This window comes from Onychomys torridus, chromosome 17 (assembly GCF_903995425.1).
Source record: "Onychomys torridus chromosome 17, mOncTor1.1, whole genome shotgun sequence".
NCBI classification, from domain to species: domain Eukaryota; kingdom Metazoa; phylum Chordata; class Mammalia; order Rodentia; family Cricetidae; genus Onychomys; species Onychomys torridus.
Genome location: NC_050459.1, coordinates 17284697 through 17309281, shown reverse-complemented (window position 1 = coordinate 17309281; position 24585 = coordinate 17284697). Strand labels below are relative to the sequence as shown.

The window sequence follows — 24585 nt, the reverse complement described above, 5'->3', positions numbered from 1 at the left end:
CAGGCACCAAAGCTACAGAGAAACCCTGTCTCGAAAAACAAAAAAAGTGGAAGCATGCTCCTGTAATCCCATCCCCAGAGAGATGAAGGTAGAAGGATCCCAGGAACTGCTGGCAAACCAAGGGAGGTGAATTGTGGAGCTCCAGGTTCAGAAACTCTGTTTGAAAACACACACACACACACACACACACACACACACACACACACACACATGCACGCACGCACGCGCGCGGTAGGAAATGAGGAAGACACCTGAGGCCGTCACATGCACATGCCATCACATATTTCAACACATACAGTACACACATGCTCAAAGAATTGCCTAGCATAATGTGGATCTATCGTAATTTAGCTAAGTAGTCCTGGATTATTAACTAAATTTCCGCTTATTTCTGTTACTCTACATTATGCAGTACCCATATGTATGTGTCATGGCGCTGTTTTGGGAGAAAGCTCTTTTGAGGCAGATTCTCCACATATAACCCCGTGCTCGCCTTGAGCTCAACACACTGCGGTTCCTGAGCCCTGAATTAAAGGCACTGCCTTGTCCAGATTTTCTCTTTCCCTCTCCTCCCTCCGCTACTGAGCCACAGTCCCAGCTCCCCTTCCCTTCGTGATGCGAGGAAGGATTGAACTCAGCTCTGCACCTGCTGAATGTGATGTTCTCAATTTTATAAGCCAGTTTTTCAGAGGTGGCAACTGTAAGTCAAGTCAGATATATGTATTTATTTGGCATATTACTTTGTGTGTGTGTGTGTGTGTGTGTGTGTGTATATACACACACATATATATTTATTTGACTATTTATGTATGTGTACACACACTCACACATACACATACACACACATATATAATATATATATATATTTGGCATATTACTTTATATGTGTATGTGTGTAAATATATACATGTATATTTATTTGACTGTTACTTTATGTGTGTATACACACACACACTCACACATACACATACACACACACACACAAATATTTATTGGGCGTATTACTTTCCAAAAATACATATTTGTTTCCCTTCCAGCAATGCAGTCTCGTTCCCTCACTGCTACTTTACTCTGCAGTTTCTGATACAAGCATGAGCAACTGTTCACTAACTTGTTTGCCATTTATATTTCTTTTATAAATCACTCTATTTTCTTTGCCTTTGTTTTTTTGTTTTGTTTTCTCCCCCCCCCCCCTTTTCTGGGTATTGAAGCTAGGCTTTCATTCTTGTTAGGCAAGTGCTCTACCACTAAGCTACATCCCAAGGCCTTTTTCTTTCTTTTGATTTTGAGACAGTCTCGCGGAGTTGCCCAGGCTACCTGTGAACCTGCCACCCTCCTGTCTCAGGCTCCCGAGTAGCGAGTAGCGGGGTCGCAGGTCTGTGCTGCCACACCTGGCTCTTTGCTTCTTGCTGATTTGTAAAGGCTGTGTGTGTGTTAGCTGTGTTTGCTGTGGGGCACGTACTGCAGACACCCTAGTCCCTTTGCTTGAGCTTTGTTTATGTTATGCCTTTGACCAGGACTTTTCGAAATGTTTTGTCTTCCTTACCCTTCGTTAATCAGGGCCTCCTGTAGGCTGGCTTTGGTCTTCCTAGAGGAGGATCTTAAAACTTGCCCCCTGTCTCAAGTGTTCCCTTGCCCCACCATGGCGTGTGTTTTTATGCAGTACTTTTTACACCCGATGCTGGGTGACCACAGTCCTAACTGAGCTACACCCTCAGTGGATGACCCAAAATCTCACAGCTAAATTCTGCTCTCTTGGCCTGATCCCCTTCACCTGGCCTGAGTGTGTCCACTCCAGGCTGCTTCTGTCCACTGAGAGTTGATGCACCAGAAGTCAGAAAACGTGTCAAGACAACACTATATCATCTTTTACAGGCTGGTCAGTTCTGAAGGAAAAAAGCATGTGCCAGACATAATAAAAATATCATTTCCCATTGCACTCCCTCAGCATCGGCTCTTAGATACCTTCACGACAACAGAATCATCCATCGAGATCTGAAGCCAGAAAATATTGTTCTGCAGCAAGGAGAGCAACGAGTGAGTGGTCTTCCTGGGGATGGAGAGTCCCCAAGGCAGCTCGGGGCGGCCCTGGCAGGGGAGGGCTTCATAAGCTGCTCATTTCTGTATCTCCTCGAGTTGCACTCCGGTTCTCTCAAGAATTCCTTGTCTTTTGATGTCTTTCTATTTTTGAAACCACAGTGCAAACTGTTCTTCCTAGCAGATTGTGGCAAGCTTGGATGTATCACGTTCTTTTTATTTATTTTTATTCTCCAGTTCTGAATGTATTACATTGTTAATCGCCCAAGTTGCAGGAATCCGATAAGGAAAACGTTTGTTATTCCGCCCTCAACCCAACACCTCTTGGAGACAGACTTTTTCTTTTTCCTTTGTTTGTTAAAATGAGCTGAAGTCGCTTGTGGATGTGGTTGAGAAGAGGCAGGCAGAGCTGGCATCAGCCCAGCCTGCTCCAGCTTGCCATTCATCACACACGAGCTATTCGTGGCCCTTCTCAATGGTGACCTCCCCACAGGCGTAGATACCGTAGTCTGTCCCAACTTTGTTCAACTAGGGGTCGCTCATCCCTCCCAATACAGCTTCCCTCACAATTGCTAGCCCAGCCCATGACTCTGGCAAGCTCATCAAACACTCATTCTTCCAGTAAATCTGGATATTTCCTGAGCAGGACCTGGCCTGGCCTCTCACATTACAGATCCAGGCTCGGTGACCCTGAGGTCTGATATGTAAGCTCTTAACTGATTGATGGCAAACCAAAGAAAACATCTGCCCAACATTTTTATAGTGCCCAAAATATACCCTGCTGAGGGCATTCTCCTGTGACTGTGGTGGCTCTAAGGTATTTAGGAATCAACATTCTTTGGGAATTCAGAATTAACTTTGATTTAATGGCAAACCAACTCATGCTATGGAAGGAGACTGCCTTCTTACAGCCTTCAGATTTCTTCATCCCCCCCCCCCCCCCCCCCTTTTTTTTTTTTCCAGTTAATACACAAGATTATTGATCTAGGATATGCCAAGGAACTGGATCAGGGCAGTCTGTGCACCTCCTTTGTGGGGACCCTGCAATACCTGGTAAGCAATGGGCCCAGGTGTTTGCTTCTCAGTCTCTCTGACGCTCCTGTCTGTGGGTCTGTTTGTCCTACCTGCCTGCATCTCAGGCTTGCTGGCTCTGTGGATGTTTAGAATTTTTGTGTGAGTTCACAATTGATAATTCACTCACGCGAGTGTTTTTGTGCCCTCCAGAAAGAGTTTGTCTCTGCTGTGATGTGAGAAGGGCTGGCCTGTGTGCCTTTACCCAAATCCCGGAACCTCTCTGTGCCAGAGTTCCGATTATCTATAGAGGCTGTGTTTCTTGAAGGGTCACAGGAGCCAGTGAGGAAGAGGTGGGGCTGTGACTTCTCCTCTGTGTGTTATGTGGTCTGAATGCTGGAGTGTGATTTGATCAACTCATTCTTCAGGAACATTGCGTGCCAGGCATTGTGCACAGAGCTGGCAATACAATGAGAAAAGAGATAAGCATTTCTCTACTCATTGAGAGCTTAGCATTCGAGAAGAAAGCGGGCGTTAGTCACCGTGATTTACAGATAACTCAGAAACCACCATTATCGTGAGGGCCACTGATAAAAGCACAGGGTCGAAGGCTGTGCGTGAGGAGGGCCTAGCTGAGTCTGGGAGAAGGCCGTGGAAGGATGGGAGAGGGGACACTGGCAAAAGCAGAGCACATTGGAAGACACACTAGTGTGGCTCAGGCTTACAAACCGTATGGTAAAACCTCTGGAACAGCATCGGAGGGCTCCACACTGTAGAAGCTGGTGTGGAACGAAGTGGAGAGGGAAATGCACCAAACTAGTGGCGGGTTGTAAGACAGCTGTTGGAATAGACACATTCACAGCTGTGCAAGGAGATTAGGAGGTGCAGAATGGTTAAATTCAAGAAATGCTTCCTCGGCTGGGACACGGTTTTGCATAACTGTAATCTCAGCACTTGCCTATAATCTAAGTGCTTGGATGGTGGAGACAAGAAAGCGTGAGTTTGGGGCCAGCCTGGACTACATAGTGAGAGCCTGTCTTCAATTAAACGGGGGTAGGGGTAGGTCACAGGCACTAAGGAAGGCTCAGTAATAGATGACTTATTGGTGATAATGGCCATCAGATTGTGGTTGAATGATGGAATCTGAGTTCAGTGACCAAAAAAGGCCGAAGGTCTCAGGGCTTAAGAAAGCTTAAGCATCCCGTTTCTTAAGCAAGAAATTATGTCTTGTTTTTCTGAACTCATTAATGTTTCCTATGTAGACTACCAGTTAGAGTAATGGGACCCCTCTGTTTCTCCTCTGCTGTATGGAATGCGGCTTTCCCAGCAGCACTGTGGGATGTGATTCAGGCAGTGCATCCATGTGATACTGTAATTACGTACATCCTGCTAAGTACCCTCTGGAGTCCCCACTAGCTCAGCAACAGTGAAGTGATTGGCAAATCCTCGTCTGGCTGCAGGAACTTGACCTGACTAGAGATAGCGAGGGAATGAAGCAATGACTGACAGACAGGAATGCTGGGTTGGGTGGACTGAGCTCTCCGATAGAAAAAGAACAGCACCTCAGGAGCTCATTGTTAACAGAGAGGCGAGGTTACAGCTGAACGCGGAGGTGGGTCAAGGAGGTCGGTGTGGGCTGGAGCAATCTTCAAGCCATATTTAGGGGAAGGAAAAGCTACAGTGGACATTTTCAACACAGTGTCAACGTTTATACCTGGACCCTCTAGGAAATCTTTGCCATCTCTCTGAGCCTCACCCTAGTGGGGAAGGCTTTGCCGTTTTCCCATGAGTCTGAGGCTATGCCCTTTGACATGGTGGTGTCCATGTCAACAGCACACATTCACTTGGGTCTTCATGCACCCAGGGCTCCCACTCAAGACACTAACAGTTTTTCACCTGCATGAATTAAAGGTCCACCCATAGCCACACCTGAAACTGAGCTAATCGTGAAATTTTAGCCCAGTGTCTCCTGGTTTTGACTCCCTGACCCTTCTATGACGCTTTCATGTCCACATAGATGATGTCTGGTCCTGTCTTTGAGCCTTTGCTGGTGGTATTCCTTCCTGGGATGGTTCTGCTGTGTGTTTCCTTCAAGCCTTCTGAGCCCAGTTCGTGTCCTGCCTTGGCTTCCTCACCCTCCTGGGTCACTCTAGCTCTCTTAACCTGGACAGAAGTCATGCATCTCGGCTTTCTCCTGCTTGATTGTAAATATCCCATTTCGCTGTATGGTTCTGTTACTTGATTCAGGGTTACATGGTTTAGTATATGCACTGTGCATTGGGTGTGTACAAGCTGATGTCTTTTTGTTTGTTGGGCATAGCTATGGTTTGGGTCCTGCATGTAATCTTCAATAAATTCTACAACCCTCATTTTTAAATATGGAAAAATTAAATGACTGTGAAATACACAATAGATTTACTCTGGTCTTCCTTGAAGTGATTCCTCAGGATCCTGATTCTGAGTTCGAGGCCATCCTGGTCTACAGAGCAAGTTCCAGGACAGCCTGGGCTACACAGAGAAACCCTGTCTTGAAAAACCCAAACAAACAAAAGGATATGAAGTACAACCACCCTTATGTACCCACAGCTGAACCTGTTCAGGTTCACTCTTGATGGTCATACTCTGCCCTGGTGGTGAAGGCAGGGAGCTGGTTCTCCTGCTGGTAGCTCTTCCAGCCAGAAGGAGGCAGCGTAGGCAGCACCCCCCTCCCCCCGCCCCCATGTATTTCAGGCCCCAGAGCTGCTGGAACAGCAGAAGTACACCGTGACTGTGGACTACTGGAGCTTCGGCACCCTGGCCTTCGAGTGCATTACTGGCTTCCGGCCCTTTCTGCCGAACTGGCAGCCTGTGCAGTGGTGAGTTAACCCGATACTCAGGGGAGGGCAATCTTGAGGGGAGAGTGAGCCCCTGGCTCCACGTCTTGTCACCCAGTCCTTTCTGGTCCCCAGGTTAGGCCCAAATGGTCTGTGGTCTGTTCTCCCTTATGACCCAGCAGTGGCCGTTCAAGCTTCTCAGCCTTGGACAGAAGAACGGTTGCTAGCAACGTCTGTAAATAGAGCACTGGTCCCAAAAGGGTCAGTCTCAACAAGGTGGTCCACTCCAGACCATGGCAGGACTGTGCACTGACATTGAAATGTTAGCCAATTATTAGTAGAGAGAACAGATGTACACACAACAGGTAATGAAGGAAAATTTGTCAACAGTAAGTCTCTATGTAGAAAGTTTTTACTTAAAGTAGTTTTCATAGTAGTAATAAGTTTACATGTTTTAAATGTCAAAGTATAAAAAATAATAGTGTAAGGGTTGGGGATTTAGCTCAGTGGTAGAGCTTGCTAAGGCCCTGGGTTCAGTCCTCAGCTCCGGGATAAAAAACAAAAAACAAAACAAAACAAAACAAAAAATAATAGTGTAAAAGATTGTCTCCCTCCCCAAAGATGTGATAACCACTAGTGTTGGTATTCTTCATGGATGCCTGTGTACTTCCCACCAGGTCGTCCTGATTTGTTTCGTGCCAGCCCCTCTTTATACTCCAGTGGCATCATAAAATTGAGCACTGTTGTGTGTGTGCCTTGAAAGCATTTTACACCAAAACTTTCTTCAGAGCAAATTTATTTCACACACACACACACACACACACACACACAATCCCTGTCTGGGGCCTAAAGGTGCTGTACAGTTTGCCCCACAGATTAATTTTGTAGTATTTTGTGCTTTTGAAAAATACAGAAATAATGAAAAGTCCTGACTTTGGTAGCACATATACTAAAATTAGAAACTTTTTTTTTTAACTTTAGAAAAGAATCAGCTATAACCAGATGATCTGGAAACAATCACTAACCATTTCTGTCTATCTTCTTAAAGCCTAGCTCCTTCTACGCCCTTTGATATAGCCTGCTTTCACACTCACACTGAACATGTTCTGTCTTCCTGGGCTTTGGAAGGTCTCTTTGGTGTTCTACTCACTCACTGAAGGGCAGCTCGCTGTTGGAAGGTTGAGTGGTTTATAATTGGTCCTTCTTAAAATAATACCACAAATAACATCCTTGTAGGTAAGCTGTTGCTCACAGCTATTCATCTGGTTATTTATACTTTCCTCTGAATAGAATGAACAGATTTAAAGAGTACACACATTTTAAAGGCTTTGAGGTGTCTTGTGCCACTCGCCAGAAAAGGCTGTACAAAAACACACTCCTGCAGGAGTGCACCAATCTGACCTTTTCCCTGTGCCATTCTTAATGCGGGGTCTTCATTTTCCTAAGTACATTGTAAGATTAGTAAAAAACACTAACTTTTCAAAGTACAAGTATTCACACCAAGAAAAACTATATAGCAGAAGATGACGTTAACCTCTGCTCATCCTGCCTCCAGCTCCCAAATGCTGGAATTACAGGCATATGCTCCCACACCATTTTCTCCAGTGCTGAGGATGGAACCCAAGACCTTCTTGCATGCTAAGGCAAACATTTGACCAACTGAGCCACATCTCCATGAAAATAGTTTCTGATAAAAAAGGAACCATGGCCTTTGGAATCAGTTCTAGAAGAAAGCTTTGGGCGGTGGCAGCAGACATCAGTTCCACAATTAGAGCACATGATGGCATTGCAGAGGTAGAGAACACACCCCGGAAAGCCCACTGTCCTATGATAACTGCTTACAAACCAGGTTCTGGTCTTTGAGCCCACGGGTCCTGGGATATGGGAGAGTTAGGTGTTTAGTTCAGAGTCATACATTATAACGTAACCATGAAGTAGTAAAATAGCTTTAACTTATTTGCACTATGTTTGTTTTAGTTGATCCAGGGATTGGCTGTTTTATTTTCAATTCAAAGGTTAACTTTTCAAAGTCGGTGGGTTCCATACCTCGAATGGAGGAAAGCATCACAAATGTTGACCTTTTCTTGTAACAAAATAAGTGAGACTCAATAGAACGGAAAGAAAAACACTGTTCGAGAACACCCTTAGTGCCTCGGCATCTTCACAGAGTGTCTGTTGTCTGCAGAATCTTTTCCCTAGAACCACCCTTGCTGTTGGCTGCTGCGAAGTCACCTTCACTGAGACCCAGTTTCTGTGGGCTGGTTCTCGAGAGGACCTTGTTGCCTCTGCTGTTAGCATCACTTGCTCTCAAATAACAAGACATGCAGCCCAAGCAGTCATGCTTTGCTTGACACGGCTGCTTCTGGTTTCCTAGGAAACACTGTTTTCTTAGGAGCACATCCCATTTCTTTAGAGGCCCCAGAGACCCTGACTCCACCCATCTGTTTCTACTAGAGCTGTATGATGCCAGCGGCCTTTGCCAAGCATATACCACCTTTTCATACTTCCTCTCTGCCCTAGATGGGCCAGCTTACTGGTTGCCAATGATAACTGTTTGAGGCTGAGGCATTTTCTTTTCAATTTGAGTCAGCCTATTTAGGGGAGAGATGTATTTGGACTTTTATACACTAGGATTATACCAGAGTTTGAGTTCTTTGTTCTGTCCCTCTCTGACTGTCTAATATTGAACAGCACCTACTCATTTCCTTACCACTAAGTGGCAGACTAAAAATAATGTTACCACATGGGGTTACCGCTGAAACCAACGGGACCTGGCGAAGTACTTGGTTGTTTATAAAGCATTATTCAATTTAAGTTGGCCTTTTTGCCAAGAAGGTTGGAAGCCACTTGGATTTCATTTTTCCCTTTCCAGCACTACCTCAAATACCTTTGAGAGTTCCCTATTTTGGGAAATATGAAAGCTCATTTATTCTAGAAAGAAGTGCCTAGCCGCACACTTAGAAAGGGAAGTATGGGCTTCCCTTGCTTTACTAGGTAGCTGAGTGGGCAAAGGCATATGTTACCAAGTTTGACAACCTGACTTCTGTCTCTGGGGCCCTAGTGGTGTAAAGAGAGAACCAGTTCCCTTAAGTTGTCCTCTGATGCCCCATGCATGCCATGGCAAGTATATGCATGCATGTACATGAGCGAACATGCATGCCCACACTCGAGCACACACATGAATAAATAAATAAATGAAATTTTAAAGTGAAGGAAAGTGCATGTGTGCATATTTTACATTTCAAATAAATAGGATGTGTACACAGTGACCATGGTTCAGAACCCTAATTTTTTTTTTTACCGGAGCTGAGGACCGAACCCAGGGCCTTGCACTTGCTAGGCAAGCGCTCTACCACTGAGCTAAATCCTCAACCCTTAGAACCCTAATTTTATCCTCTGTCAAAACATGAGAGCTAGGGGTTGGGGATTTAGCTCAGTGGTAGAGTGCTTAGGCAAGCGCAAGGCCCTGGGTTCGGTCCTCAGCTCCAGAAAAACAAAACAAACAAACAAAAAACAACTAAAAAATATTTTGGGCTGGAGAGATGGCCCAACGGTTAAGAGCACTGGCTGTTCTTCCAGAGGTCCTGAGTTCAGTTCCCAGCAACCACATGGTGGCTCACAACCATCTGTAATGTGATCTGGCGCCCTCTTCTGGCCTGCAGGCAGAACACTGTATACCTAATAGATAGATGGTTGGTAGGTAGGTAGGTAGGTAGGTAGGTAGGTAGATAGATTGATGAAAACATGAGAGCTGGGCTGGAGAGATAGCTCAGTGGTTAAGAGCATTAGCTGCTCTTCCAAAGGTCCTGGGTTTGATCCCCAGCATCCGCATCAGGCAACTCACAGGCATCACATATACACACACACACATAGATGTGTAATTGAAAATTAAATCTTTTTTTAAAATAAGAGCTTATATTTGATAAATGAAGAGTAGAGGAAACCGGAGAACTAATCAAGGATGAGACAGGTCAGCAGCGCTTCCTGAGGTCATGAGGTCATGAGCGACCTTGCTGGGGGTTGTCTTTCAGCTCCTTTCGGCAGCCCTGGCCACTTTTTGTTTAAATGCTGTGGACAGGACCAGAGCCGCACTCTGGCTGAGGACTCATTGCCACTGAGCTCACCCCAGACCACACTACCGACCATTCATGAACCTGTCAGCCTACCGACCGTTCGTTCAAAGCTTACACAGTGGTGAGGTTACAAGTGTAAGTGGGTATTTGTCTGGGTGACATAAGGGGCATCTTAAAATGGCCTTTACAGGCACTCCAAAGTCCGGCAGAAGAGCGAAATGGACATTGTTGTCAGTGAAGATCTGAACGGGACCGTGAAGTTCTCCAGCTCTTTACCCTTCCCCAACAATCTTAACAGGTAAGGCCGCCCGCCCGCCTGGCATTCCTCTTGTTTCCCATTTGTCTTCTCTAGAAATACGGGGGTGAGGTGCCATCGGATACATTTGTTTGTTGGTTTTAATTTTATGTTCGAGTAACTGGTACCTGGGGAGGCCAGAAGAGAGATCAGATCCCCTGAAACTGGAGTTGCAGACGGTTGTGAGCTGCCATGTGGGTGCTGGGAACCAAACCTAGGTCCTATGCAAGAGCAGCCAGTGCTCTTAACCTCTGAGCTATGTCTAGACCCTCTGATAACTTTTGAATGGTTAGCAGAATGCCGTCCTGTGCTTGAGAACTGGCCAGTCTGTCTCAACATTAGAAGACATAGGATGGGTTCTCCCTAGAAGTCTTTTCTTATGAATTGGTAGGTTGGTTTTTTGCTGTGGTGGAGATGAAACCCTTGTCTTTGTTCATGCTAAGCAGGCGCGCTACTCGTGAGTTACATTCCCAGCTCCCAAACCATCTCTCTGCTAAATGCACATAACAGTTTATTTGTATACCTTACTGGTTTTGAGGGAGACTAAGGTAGGAACTCAAAGCAGGAACCTGGAGTAGAAATAGAAGCAGAACCATGGAGCATGCTGCTCGTTGCCTTGTTCCCTCTGACTTGCTCAGGCTCTTGCTTCCTTCCTTTTTCTTTTTTTCTTTCTCCCAAGACAGAGTTTGTCTGTGTAGCCCTAGCTGTCTAGAACTTGCTCTGTAGACCAGGCTGGCCTTGAACTCAGAGACCTGCCCGCCTTGGCCTCCTGAGTGCTGGGATTAAAGATGTGCACCGCTGCCACCACCCAGCTCAGCCTGCTTTCTTAGGTAGCCCAGGCCCACCTGCCTAGGGATGGCACTGCCCACAGTGGACTAGGGCCTCCCCATGTCAACTAACAAGTCAGAAAATGCCTCCTAGCCATGGCCACCAGCCAGCCTTCTCAAGGCAGTTCATTGGAGGCTCCCTTTTTCCAGGTGACTCTGGGTCTGATGTTAGCAGCTGAAGCTGACTCTGACATGTCTCTACTTTGAAGTGTGTTCACTTCAGCTTAGGGTTGGTCTCTTCCTCCATAGGACGTCATTTGAGGAGAGGGAGTGTACCTTATTCCTCTTTGTGTTCCTTGTCTGTCCCAAACAAATCAATCTTTGAGGTTTGAATGGCATTGTGGTCTAGTCTTTGAGCTAGAAGATAAGCAGTTATTTAGTGAATCAGAATTGGGTCATAATACAAAAGAAAGCTCCGGGTTGAAGACTACTGCGGATATTTGGAGCAGGAGAAGGGATGTCTGGATTACAGTGGTGTGGGGTGACATTGGGTGTGCTCTTCCTGGGGGAAGGTCAGGCTGAGCAGAGGCACATGGGATTGGCTCTTGGGGCAGTGTGGGGCAGCAGGAGTGGGGGGCAGTGTGAGGCAGCAGGAGTCTGGGGGGGGTAGTGTGGGGCAGCAGGAGTCTGGGGGGGCAGTATGGGGCAGCAGGAGCCTGGAGGGGGGCAGTGTGGGGCAGCAGGAGCCTGGGGGGCAGTGTGGGGCAGCAGGAGCCTGGGGGGCAGTGTGGGGCAGCAGGAGCCTGGAGGGGGGCAGTGTGGGGCAGCAGGAGTGGGGGGCAGTGGGGGGCAGCAGGAGTGGGGGGGCAGTGGGGGGCAGCAGGAGTCTGGGGGGGCAGTGTGGGGCAGCAGGAGTCTGGGGGGGCAGTGTGGGGCAGCAGGAGTGGGGGGGCAGTGGGGGGCAGCAGGAGCCAGGGGGGCAGTGTGGGGCAGCAGGAGCAACTTGAGCATGGGCATGTACATCCATCAGGTTCTCTCAGATCAGCAGCCCAGGGTCCAGACCAGGGCTACTTAAAACTTCCACTTGGAGCCCAGCATGGTGGCACACACCTTTCACCCCAGCACTGGGGTGGCAGAGCCAGGCGGATCTCTGAGTTCGAGGCCAGCTGTTCTACATAGTGAGTTTCAGGACAGGCAGCATCCAGGACTACATAGTGAGACTCTGTGTCAAAACCAAAAACACAGCCTTTAATTTGGGATCCCTTTGTGCCCAAGAAATGTTCATATTACTCCAGGTATGTAAATACAGAGTATACAAAGTATATAAACATATAAAGTCATGTAAAGTATATATAAAGATTAAAGTATACTGATAAATCATAGAGATTTACTCATTTTTAAATTCTTTGGTGTATATAGTTAATACCATTTATGAAAGACATATTAAATTTTATTGAAGAAAATATTAAATATATACAGATATTAAATTTTTATAAGATTAACAAAATGTGTGTGCTTCATCTGTTTTTACATAGAGTTGAAACTTAGCTAAATTTGTTTTTTCATATTTTCTTTGTGGGTGTATGTTTACACACATGTATAGACACAGACAGTGCTGATCATGAAACCACAGAGTCAGGCAAGCATGCTACCACTGAGCTCTAGAATGCATTATCAAAGCTTCGAGGTCACCCCTAAGTCTTGGGGGTGACCCTGTCAGAAGGAGAGAAGCTCCTAAATTGTTACATTGTTTGGAAATATTTATGTGTTTTCTGTCAGGTCACTTGGCTTCATTTTTGATAATCATTTGTTTGCCACCGTGTGTGTGATATTGAGACACACTCAGGGCTGTGCTTTGTTTAAAAATGAGTGTATGTGTTTCATGTCCGTGTATGTGTTCGTGTGTGTGTGTGTGTGTGTGTGTGTGTGTGTGTGTGTGTGTGTGTGTACACTTGTGTGTCTGAAGGCCAGAAGACAGCCTTGGGTTTCAGCCCTCAGGGCCTATCCACCTTCTTTTTTGTCTCTTCTTGAGACAGAGTTGCTCACTGGTCTGGGATTCAACAAATAGGCTAAGTTGGCTGACTCTCCAAGGATCCACTTGTCTGATGTTAGCATTTTTTTAATATGGGATCTGGGCTTGAACTTAGGTCCCTATGTTTGCAAAGCAAACCCCTCACTCCATCTGAGCGGCCCGCCCAGGCTGTGCTTTGGGATTTGCACATCCAGGCGGCCTGGCTCAGGCCTCTCTACCTCTGCTCCCCTCAGCGTCCTGGCTGAACGTCTGGAGAAATGGCTGCAGCTCATGCTCATGTGGCACCCTCGACAAAGGGGCACGGACCCCCAGTATGGCCCCAATGGCTGCTTCCAAGCCCTCGACGACATCTTGAAGTTGAAGGTGAGAGCATGGTCGAGGCAGCCGCTGTGGTCCCCGGTGGGACACAACAGGTCATGGGACACTTGGCTTGTGAGGAAATTCAGGTTCCTAGGAGTCTTTGGGCTAAAATAAGAGGACAGGAAGCCTGAGCTGATGGACATTGCTGCCAGCTCGCTGGTGAGGAAAATGGGACTCAAACTAGCCCTTCACTAGCAAGTATTGGGGATAGCAGAGAATCTGGGCCAATACATGGACCTGTCTGTAAAGAAATTCGCTTTCTGGGTTAGTGAGATGGCTCGTCAGGTACAGATGCTTGCAGCCAAACCCCGACAACCTGAGATCAACCCCTACAGCCTGCATAGTGGAAGGAGAGAACCAACTCCTTCAGATTGTCCTCTGATCTCCACACATGCATGGTGGCATGCACATGTCCTCCCCTCCCCCCGGTCCACTACAAAGATGGAAGGCAGATGAATGTCAGGAGGCCTTTTTTCCAGTAACGTCCGGTTGTGTTGCAGCTGGTTCATATCTTGAACATGGTCACAGGCACTGTGCACACATACCCTGTGACCGAGGACGAGAGTCTGCAGAGTTTAAAAACCAGAATACGGGAAGACACAGGAATCCTGGAGGAAGACCAGGAGCTACTGCAGGAGGCGGGGCTGGTGCTGCTCCCTGACAAGCCTGCTACTCAGTGCATCTCAGACAGCAAGGTGAGGCCCTGCCTTCCTGCACCCTGCCCTGTCTCCCTCTGACTTGATCGCCTAGGAGACTGTCGCGTGACAAGCAGTTAATGACACTCTACAGCTTGCTTGATGGGTCAGAAATCCCCTGTGGTTGCTGAAAGATGCGTCATTCCATATTCAGTTTGTCACTACTAGACCTCTAATGCTTTCTTGTACCTCTGTTGCCAAAATCATGCTCTGTCCTTCTGGTCAACCAGAGCTATTTGTGACCACACAGCTGTGCTGCGCACCTGTGCTCACCCCATCCATGTGTGACACGGAACCTGCCCCAAAGTGCTAATGGAGTAACTGGTGGAGGTCACATTAACATAGGAGAACCAGGCTTAACTGGGAAGTGTGATGTGTGCAGGGAATTTCTGCACAGGAGAAGCAGTCAGCATATGTTGACCATGATGTTGAGAGTTAGGGGCAGGCTCAAGTAAAAAGATGGGGAAGGAAAGCAGGCTGTCACCTGTGCTGCGTAGGCTGAGGTATCGTCCTCAGTGAGTGGTTGGCAGTGCTCTGACTACGTGTAGCTGGGAAGGAAGTACAATCCATAGGTCTCATTCTGTTCTTGTCCCTTTGCAGCCAAATGAGGGCCTCACGTCAGACATGGACCTTGTTTTTCTCTTTGATAACAGTAGAATCACCTATGAGACTCAGATCACTCCCCGACCCCAACCAGAAAGCGTCAGCTGTATCCGTAAGTGCATCGTTTATTAAAATTGGTCAGTTGTGGTATTTAGGGTAAAGTTGGAGGGAGAGACATGAAGGAAACGTGTTCTTCTGGTCCTGGGGTTCTAAAGCTGCCTTTAATTGAGATGTGCAAAGAACAGTCCAGACACTCACTAGAGCACTACACAGAGGATAGGAAACGCCACCTACTTCTGTGATTCAGTTTTGAAGTTGCACTGATATTTTAATAACAAATGTGTATTGGAGGGTAAGAGGACCAGGTGTTTAACTTTATAGCAAGTTCAAGACCAGCCTGGGCTACATGAGACTGTTTTTTGTTTTGTTTTGTTTTTGTTTTTGTTTTTTAAATAAGGCCAGGCAGCAGTGGTGCACACCTTTAATCCCAGCACTCGGGAGGCAGAGCCAAGCAGATCTCTGTGAGTTTGAGGCCAGCCTGGTCTACAGAGCAAGATCCAGGACAGGCACCAAAACCACACAGAGAAACCCTGTCAAAATAAATAAATAAATATGTACATGATACAAAAAATAAAACTCAAAACTTCAAGATACCTCTCAAAAAGGGTATTCAGTGAAAAGAAAACACTTTGGTTCTAGTCTCCAGCCAGTAAGCTCGCTTTCCAGCAAAACTGCTGTTACCAAACGCTTGGGCATCCCCCTCAAAAAACAAAAACAAAACCCGATAACCAAAATGTGCTCTGTGCTGAAGCTGCCTTCTTTCTCAGTATGTTCTTTTCTTCCTCCTCATATCGGGACATACAGAACTGCTTTGTTTTGAATGGCTGTACAGTATTCCATGCATGATTGTTTGGGGGACGTTTTAATAATGGACCTCCTCCCATTTTCGGGCCCCCTGCCTCACAGATACATACGTGGAATAAACAGATCAAAGATCCAATCTCTCAGAGTTCTCCCAGGCTTCTCAATTATTTAAACATTCTTAGTACATCTGGCTAGTGCTACACTTTAAAGTACTTGCTCAATTAATTTCTTTATTATTGTGGGGAGGGCATATGTGCCACAGCACACATGTAGCGATCAGAAGACAACTTTGTGGGATCAGTTCTCTTCTCCCTTTATGTGGGCCCCAAAGACTGAACTCAGGTCACTAGGCTTGTGTGACAAGAGCCATTACCCACTGGGTCATCTCACCTGATGGTGTGTTTTCATGTTTCATGAAAATATCACACAGTTTTAAATGTGGTGACGATAAGAGCATCTGTTAAATATATGGGCGTGTGTACTTGTGATGATGTCTCAAGTGGTCCATATCCCAGGCTGACCTTGGACTAACTATGTAACCAAAGCCTGCTTCAAACTCCCAGGGAACGTCCTACCTCGGCCACCCAAGTGCTGGGATTGCAAGTGTGTGTCACCATGCTTGACTCATTGGATTTCCTCAAATCCAATTGGTGGTAGCTTTTCGTTGGCTGTCTATACTATTAATGGAACACCGAAATGTTTAAACTAATAGTGAACCATCATACCCACAAAATTATGTACCAGTGTAGTGATTATATAACCCTGAAAATACTAGCGGTGCCATGGGGCAGGACGTGGTTCCCTGGAGCTGAGGTACTCTCTGACAACTATTTGTTTCCAGTTCAGGAGCCCAAGCGGAACCTCTCTTTCTTCCAGCTGAGGAAAGTGTGGGGCCAAGTCTGGCACAGCATCCAGACACTGAAGGGAGACTGTAACCGGCTGCAGCAGGGACAGCGAGCGGCCATGTACGGTGCCGGTTTTCCTCCGTGTATTTAAAGTGGCTTGTTGGCTTTGGCTCTAGAGAGGTGGCTGAGGCAGGGAAACAGAAGCAGCTCTAGGGAGGGACAGGAGGAGACTCTGGTTTGGATGGGAGGGAGTGGTTGGGTGGCCTGGCTGGAGGGCGGCCCTTGGACTTGCTAAGGTCAGGAGTTGGCAGATGGGGCAAGAATGCAGAACTGGGGCCTGGCAGCTCATCTCTGTGGAATCTGGAGCTTGGAGGGGCTTAGTGAGCCCTGGGTGAAGGGCACTGCCCTGATTGGTGTGCAGGGGACTTGCTGATGGAGACTCCATTCAGGACCAGTGTATTGGGCTGCGTGTAGCGTTTTACCTAGTTCCAACTTTGGCATAGACCTTTATGTGCTGGTGCGGGCTAGGAAGTTGCCCTTGTGATTCTACGAGGCTGTTGTGCTAAGCGGTGACTGCTAGAGATTACAGCCGAGCCTCTCTCGGCAGGAAGTGTGCTTAGGTGCCAAGTGTGTCCCAAGGTTCCGTTTCTTACCATCCCTGCAGGATGAATCTCCTTCGGAACAACAGCTGCCTTTCCAAGATGAAGAACGCCATGGCCTCCATGGCGCAGCAGCTCAAGGCCAAGTTGGATTTCTTTAAAAGCAGCATCCAGATTGACCTGGAGAAGTACCGAGAGCAGACTGAGTTTGGGATCAGTGAGTGCTCTGCCGGGAGCTGAAAACACTCCCTCCTCCCTTCTGCTGCTTTCGTCCCGAAGTTTCTCTGTCCTCCCACAGTTCAGTTTTTAACTTGTTTTGGTTTTATGATGTTTTTTTTTTTTTTTTTCATTTTTCCCCCTTTCATTTTTTTTTTCTTTCCAGCATCAGAAAAACTGCTGCTGGCCTGGAAGGAAATGGAACAGGCTGTGGAGCTGTGTGGGCGGGTAGGAGACCCATCCTAGGGTTCTGTTTTGTGCTGTGGCTGGAGCTTTGTCCTACAATTTTCCACTTTCTTATCCAATACTGGTTTGAGCTGCTTTGTCAAAACTGAAGGTTTCCTCACCACATCCTTTGACCTTAACCAGATTTGCTGGACTGGAGCAAGAGCAATAGCTGCAGGGAGCCCTGCTGTGACCGACTTGAGGACTGGGCAGAGTTTGTCAGGATTTAGGAAAAAAGCAAAATGTCAGATGCCCTTGGGAAAGCCAAGGCCACCTGCTATTAAAATGGGCTTTGGCCAGGGGGTGGTGGCGCACACCTTTAATCCCAGCACTCGGGAGGCAGAGTCAGGTAGATCTCTGTGAGTTCAAGGCCAGCCTGATCTACAAAGCGAGATCTAGGACAGGCACCAAAACTACACAGAGAAACCCTGATTTGAAAAACAAAATAAAATAAAATAAAAATGGGCTTTGGATGGGAGATCAATACTCCCTCTTCACAAAGATTTCTGCTTGAATTCATTGAAACATGAAATCGGTAATAAAGACAAGGTTTAAGCAGAAAATCTCAGGATAGTGTCCATTAGATGCCATTAAAAACCCCTTTTCACAAGGTCAGAGAATAAGTGTAACTTGGTGCATCGTGTGCAGATCCAAGACCCTGCATGCCAGAGCTTTTCCTGTCTTCACTTCCTGTGCACTGGATAGGGACTTGGCCTGTGTGACTGAGCGCCTGACTTTATAAGTGAGACCTAATGGGTTAATGCACACTTAAAGGTATGTGGAGCCAGCAGAATGGCTCAGTGGGTAGGTGCTCGCTGCAGTAAGCCTACTGACTTGAGTTTGATGTCCAGAACCCACTTTTTAAACAGCTGGTAATAGCACACATCTGTAATCTCCGTGCTCCTACCAATCTGAGAGGCAGAGACCAGAGAACTGCCTGGAAGCTCACAATGTCAGAACCAACAGCAGAATGAGAGAGCCCATTCCTGAAGTGTCCTCTGACCTGCGCACACATAGGCACCGTGGCACACACATGCCAGCATGCACACAGGCAGAAATCAATCTTAAAAACCTTGTCTGATCCTGAAGAAGTGTGTGTCTTCCTCACCAATTTGACACTCAGCTATAGCACCTGCTTCCGGGTAGACCCAGTAAGAGAAGACAAAGTAATATGCATTGGGCATCTTCTCTGCCAGATGCTGCGCTTATTCTCATTTATAACCCTGCAGTTAAGCCCAATTAGAGGTGGTTTTGTGGAAGGAGACTGTGGCTTACAGTTAAGTGATTACTGAGGGTCCCACAGCTCGACAGTGGTAGACATGAGATCCAACTTGAGACTCCTCAGCCCACATTCTATCCAAGCAATTGAAAGTCTCCTGTGGGTTAGGAGGGTCTCCTGAGGGTTAGGAGGGCCCCCCAGGTGGCCCCAGCACATCGTTCACGTCAGGATGCCCTTTTCACATCAGTTGGCATGAGCTCAGCTTTTCCATCAGGATGACGACGTGAAGCATCTAGTAGAGAAGATGATGGCCCTGCAGACTGATATTGTGGACCTTCAGAGGAGCCCGATGGGTCGGAAGCAGGGGGGCACGCTGGATGACCTGTGAGTACAACCAGGGAGGGACTGCACTGTTCCCCAGAACACACTGACCCCCTGTACAGTTTCTGATGTGTTAGGATGGCCTCAAGAGGTTCCTTCTGTGGGGCATGTCTCCTGATGTATAACCTTGGCACGTTCCCTGCAATCAGCCAAGATAAATGGCTGTCACTCTGCACCTTGGCAATCGGGTCTGTCAAATGACAAGGAAAAGTGACCTCATGGAGTGTAAGGAGCCATTCAAACTACACATTTCAGAAGCAATAACCTTTAAAGGCTGTGAAATACACACATGCACATGTGCACACATGCACGCATGCACGCACGCACGCACGCACGCAGCTTTCCCATGGCAGCAGATATCCCCGCTCATCCAGCCCACCCTTGTCTAGGTGTGGCTCCCAGAGCAGGAAGTAGAGCAGAGGGAGGAGCCTGCTGAGTCCAGAAGTTTGGCATTGTGTCCAAGAGGGATCCAGGCGTCCATACAGATCCACCCTACCTGGAGAACCCAGCATGCAGCCCTGTGCTGACAAAAGGGTTCCTTCCAGGCAGGTGGGTCAGCTTGTCAAGGGCTCTGTCACCTGGAGTGATCAGTGTCCCCTGATGCTCTCACTAGAATTCTTAGGGTGAGAAATCTGAAAATAAAGAACTATTTGTTCCCACCGTATCTTATTTTTTTAACCCTTTATTTTCTTCAAGTTTCCAAGTAAGAATCTCCTCTCTGTGTCTGACCCGTTCCCGTCCGTCCTGTGTGTCCCCCACCCCAAAACCCTTCTCCGTGTTTGTTTCAAAACAGAGTATCACTATATAGCATTGGCCGACCTGGTACTTGCTAGATAGCCAAGCCTGGCCTCAAGTTCACAGAAACACTACTGCTTCATCTTCCTGAGTGCACAAGCTGTGTGTGTGCAAGCAGGGTCGATTGGGCTTCTGACGTTGTTGCCTGTATCAAGGGAGAGATAGGAGTTTGTATCTAGCTTTGGACCTAACGTTTTTGAGGGCAAGTATTTTCTTAGTCAGGTCCAAAAGTGGCACCTTGAATCACTCTTGTAGCCAAGCGGAGAAGGAATGTAGTCCTTAAGTTTGCTCTTGTTTGGGGCATCTGGGTTTTATGAATAGTACCCAAACTGGCAGGCTTTTTCCCACTGCGAACATGTGACCAGCTGTCTAAAAAGTAGCGGTTCCGCTGGTTAAGAATGAGCAGACTAGTTCTTTAAATATCGTGGACGGGCCTTCTCTCTCTTCCAGAGAGGAACAAGCGAGGGAGCTCTATAGAAGACTACGGGAGAAGCCAAGAGGTAGGTGGATGTGGCCCTGGCCGTCTAGGAGACACTGGTCTACCCCGGAGGCCAGGAGAAGAACTGTGCCACTCTCTTCTGCAGACCAGAGGACAGACGGCGACAGTCAGGAAATGGTGCGGCTGCTGCTTCAGGCGATCCAGAGCTTCGAGAAGAAAGTGCGGGTGATTTACACACAGCTCAGGTAGGCGCCCCCTCTGCTGCTCCAGGACAGGGTGTGGAACTACGGCAAAGCCGAGGGTCAGGTGGGTGGGTGCTCCTGCTCCGATTTGCCTACACAGTGAAGAAACAATCGACGGTGGCTGATCGGATCCCTAACAGTCAGGAGCAACGCTGTGCCAGCCCGGAGCTCAGGGAGTGTGGCTCATTTATTCTTTACAGTAAAACCATGGTCTGTAAGCAGAAGGCGCTGGAGTTGCTGCCCAAGGTCGAAGAGGTGGTGAGCCTTATGAATGATGACGACAAGACTGTCGTCCGGCTTCAGGAGAAGCGGCAGAAGGAGCTCTGGAACCTCCTGAAGATCGCCTGTGTGAGTGACCTTTGCTCCATCCTCTCAGGTCTTCTCCCGTGTGTGCCACTGCCCTCCGAGGAGGCGCGTGCCCCTCAGCTCTGCTCGACAGTGGGCAGGGAGGCTTCCTGAAGTGAAGGTTTATGTGAGGCGTCTCGATTTCCCCATGTGGCTACTGTAATTATCACAAGCAGAGGGGCTCCAAACAGCAAACATTGCCCTTTCAGAACTTCAGAGGCCAGAAGTTAAGAATCCAGCTGTCGCTGGGCAGTGGTGGCGCCCACCCAGAATCCCAGCGCTCGGGAGGCAGAGGCAGGCAGATCTCTGCGTTTGAGGACAGCCAGGGCTACACAGAGAAACCCTGTCTCCCAAAAAACAAAAAACCAAAACATAAAGGGCAGAGCCCCCCACCCCTCTCCACTCCTCCCCACCTCTCCCCTCCCCATCCCTCTCCACCCTACCCCCACTTTAGCAGCTCGAGACTTGTATCTATATCTTCAGGTGATATCAGTGTTTCTCATCTGAATGTCTCTAACAAAAACACATTAAAAAATAGGAATGAAGCTCAGCAGAAAGGCCTGCCTCATTGCATAAGGCCTCAGATTCAGTCACTAACACCACACACACACACACACACACACACACACACACACACACACACACGTTGCACACCTATAATCCCAGCATTTGTTGAGACAGGAGGATGATGAGTTCAGGCCAGCCTAAGCTATGTCATGAAGGTTGTCAAGGTGTCAGGGGCCAGGTGAAGAGGTGTCCCTGAATTTGAAACTCCTGATGATCTCGGGGCCATAATCCTATCTGGAAGGCCACATTTGCAAGTTTCGGGACTCAGAACATGGACATCTCTTGCTCAGCACTGGTTGGCCCTCGCCCAGGTCTATGCTGCTATCTGACTGTAGCCCAGACCTCCTTCTGCACACCTTTTCCTTTTTAATGTCCAGTTAGTGTCTAGTCGTTGTACATAACAATTGGGTTTCGTGGAGACATTTCATACAAAGATCTAATGTGCTGTGACCATGCATTCCTTCTCCATAATCTGCCGGTCTTCCATTTCTCACTCTTACCCTCTTATTACCTTCATTCTCTTCTGCTTTATGTCATGCGTAGATATTTTAGACAACTCTTTAGACTCCACAAACGGGAGAAAACGTGATACTTGTCTTTCTAATGACTTAATTTGTTTAATAAGATGGTCTCCAGCCCCATTTTTCTGCAAACATAATTTCATTCTTTGTGGCTGTGATAAATTCCATTGTGTCTATGTATGACGTTTTCTTTGTCCATTTCTCTATTGTTGGAAATCTAAGTTGTTTCCGTAACTTATTGTGACTAGTACTGTAAAGCTGATGTGTTAAGTACCTTTAGTGTGTTCACTGGGAGTCCCTCAGCTAAATGCTGAGGAGTGGTGTACTGACTTTTATGGTAGGTCTACTGTGCTTTCTTTGAGGAGCCTCTGTACTGATTTCCATGGTAGCTAATTCCATATTTCCACTGGCAGAGTATAAGTGTTCCCTTTTGTATATATCCTTGCGAGCATTTGCCTTTACTTGTTTTCTTGATGACTGCCATTGTTTCTAGGATAGCTGGAATCTCAAGTAGTTTTAATTTGGTTTTCCTAATAGCTAGTAATGTTGAACATTTCTTCCTGCGTTTATTGGCCATTTGTATTTTCTTTTGAGAACTGTTTATTTCATTAGCCCATTGCATTGTGGATTTCTTGGTCTTCAGTTTTATATATTCAGATATTAATTATCTGTCAGATGAGTAGTGTTTCTTTTGCTGTGCTGAAGTTTTCTAGTTTCATGCAATGCCATACGCCCAGTCCTTGCTATTGGAAGCACTTGGAGTTCTTTGCAAAAAAAATCCTTGCCTGTGCCTGTGAAATATTTTCCTTATACTTTCCTCTAATCATTTCAGATCTTAAGGCTTTTGATCCTTTGGAGTTGCTCTGTGTGTGTGTGTGTGTGTGTGTGTGTGTGTGTGTGTGTGTGTGTGTATGCTCGCACGTGCAGGATGAGATCTAGCGACCCATCTTATTTTTATGTATAGACATCTAGTTCTCTCAGTACCAGTTGTTGAAGAGACTGCCTTCCCTCCCTGACTCTTCTTGGCGTCTTTGTCATAGAGCAGATGTCTGGAGCTGGGTGGATTTATGCCTGGGTGCTCTGTCTGTCCTACTGGTCGGTGAGTCTATCTTGTGCTGGTGCCATGCTGTTTTTATTACTGTGCTGCTTCACCTGGGTAACTCAGAATTAAGTTTGGGAACTCCAGCATTGCTTATTTTGCTCAGGACTTTTCCTGCTAATTGGGGTTCTTTGTGCTTCTACATGAAGTTGGAGATTGTTTTTTCTATTTCTCTTTTTGGAAGTTTGGTGGGGATTGCATTTAATTTATAAGTGATTTTGGTAATATTTTCAAAATGATCTATCAAACTGTGAGCACAGAGGGGTCTTTCCATTTTCTAAGTTTCTTCAGTTTATTTAAAAATTTTCACTGCCTGGGTTAGATTTATTCCAAGATGTAAACTTGCTTGTTCTCTCTCAGTCTCTGTCTGTCTGTCTCTGTGTCTGTCTGTCTGTCTGTCTGTCTGTCTCTCTCTCTCTCTCTCTCACACACACACACACACACACACACACACACACATGAACATGTATACACTATTGTGTATGTACTATGTACTATGTATGTAGCTATGGTACTACTAAAGGAGAAAAAGTAAAACAAAGAAAATCTGGCAGAAGGGGAAGAGCCAGTAATAGCATGCTTTGGCATACGGGAGCTGCTGGGAGAGGGACCTGTTGTTGAAAAGATACCAAGAAGAAAGAGACGATGCCAAAAGAAAAAGCCAGTCATTAGTAGCTTCAAGAGCAAAGAGAGAACCCTAGCATGGTGGTGCATACCTGTGATCCAGCACCTGGACGTCTGGAGCGGGAAGTTCAAGGTTAGCTGGGATGACATAGTAAGACCTAGCCTCAGATAGCAAAACAACCCAAAAGGGCAAAAAAAGGAGGTGGCTTATTATAGAAGCAAGATACAAAATCATGTTTTGCTTTGTTTTGTGTTCATTGGTGTTTTACCTGCATGTATGTCTGTATGCGGGTGTCAGAAGCCCTGGAAATGGAGTTATAGACAGTTGTAAGCTGCCATGTGGACACTGGGAACTGAACCCAGGACCTCTGGAAGAGCAGGCAGTGCTCTTAACCACTGAGCCATTTCTCCAGTCACTTTGTAAAAATTCTTGACTGGAGCATCTCTGTAGGCCAAGGGAGGAGCCAGTGTACTGGGAGATTCCCAGCGGCAGAAACAGTTCAGTCACCTCTGAGAACAGAAGGAAGTCAGAGTCAGAAGCATCACTGGCAGATTTGCCTGAGGATAAGAGCTGGGGGATATTTCCCCTGTAAGAAAGGAGGGGAAAGGGGAATCTGAGATAATACATGCCGCCTTGCTCTGCCACCGGCATTCACTGAGTGTCCAGTATGAAAGCACTGGTACGTGGGGAGCTGAGTATGGCATCCGCTGTAATCTGGTGAGCATTACGGATGAGGACTTAAAAGAGAGCACTCTAGACTGAGTAAAGAAGTGTAGAACCCTGCAGTGTGCAGGAGTAGTGGCATGTGAATTCAGGGCAGGAACCCCAGCTCTCTTAGAAGAGAAGGAACAACCGGAAAGGCTCCTGGAGTTACGTGTGGTGAGCACACTCCAGAAGGGTGTGTGTGTCTGGATGGT

At 47.0% G+C, this 24585-nt stretch overlaps 1 protein-coding gene across 2 annotated transcripts in view; it reads left to right on the top strand.

Annotated features, from left to right (window-relative positions):
- The window catches only part of Ikbkb (inhibitor of nuclear factor kappa B kinase subunit beta), a 55032-nt gene that overhangs the window by 25190 nt on the left and 5257 nt on the right, over nucleotides 1–24585 (top strand). For both annotated transcript variants that reach the window (XM_036166435.1, XM_036166436.1), the window contains exons 6-19: nucleotides 1949–2037; nucleotides 3001–3090; nucleotides 5779–5903; nucleotides 10125–10232; nucleotides 13262–13391; nucleotides 13889–14083; nucleotides 14684–14798; nucleotides 16392–16515; nucleotides 17060–17211; nucleotides 17377–17438; nucleotides 18929–19038; nucleotides 20281–20330; nucleotides 20415–20514; nucleotides 20712–20859. In XM_036166435.1, the coding sequence (XP_036022328.1) occupies nucleotides 1949–2037; nucleotides 3001–3090; nucleotides 5779–5903; nucleotides 10125–10232; nucleotides 13262–13391; nucleotides 13889–14083; nucleotides 14684–14798; nucleotides 16392–16515; nucleotides 17060–17211; nucleotides 17377–17438; nucleotides 18929–19038; nucleotides 20281–20330; nucleotides 20415–20514; nucleotides 20712–20859 (1598 nt within the window). The remainder of the gene's footprint in view (nucleotides 1–1948; nucleotides 2038–3000; nucleotides 3091–5778; nucleotides 5904–10124; nucleotides 10233–13261; nucleotides 13392–13888; nucleotides 14084–14683; nucleotides 14799–16391; nucleotides 16516–17059; nucleotides 17212–17376; nucleotides 17439–18928; nucleotides 19039–20280; nucleotides 20331–20414; nucleotides 20515–20711; nucleotides 20860–24585) is intronic.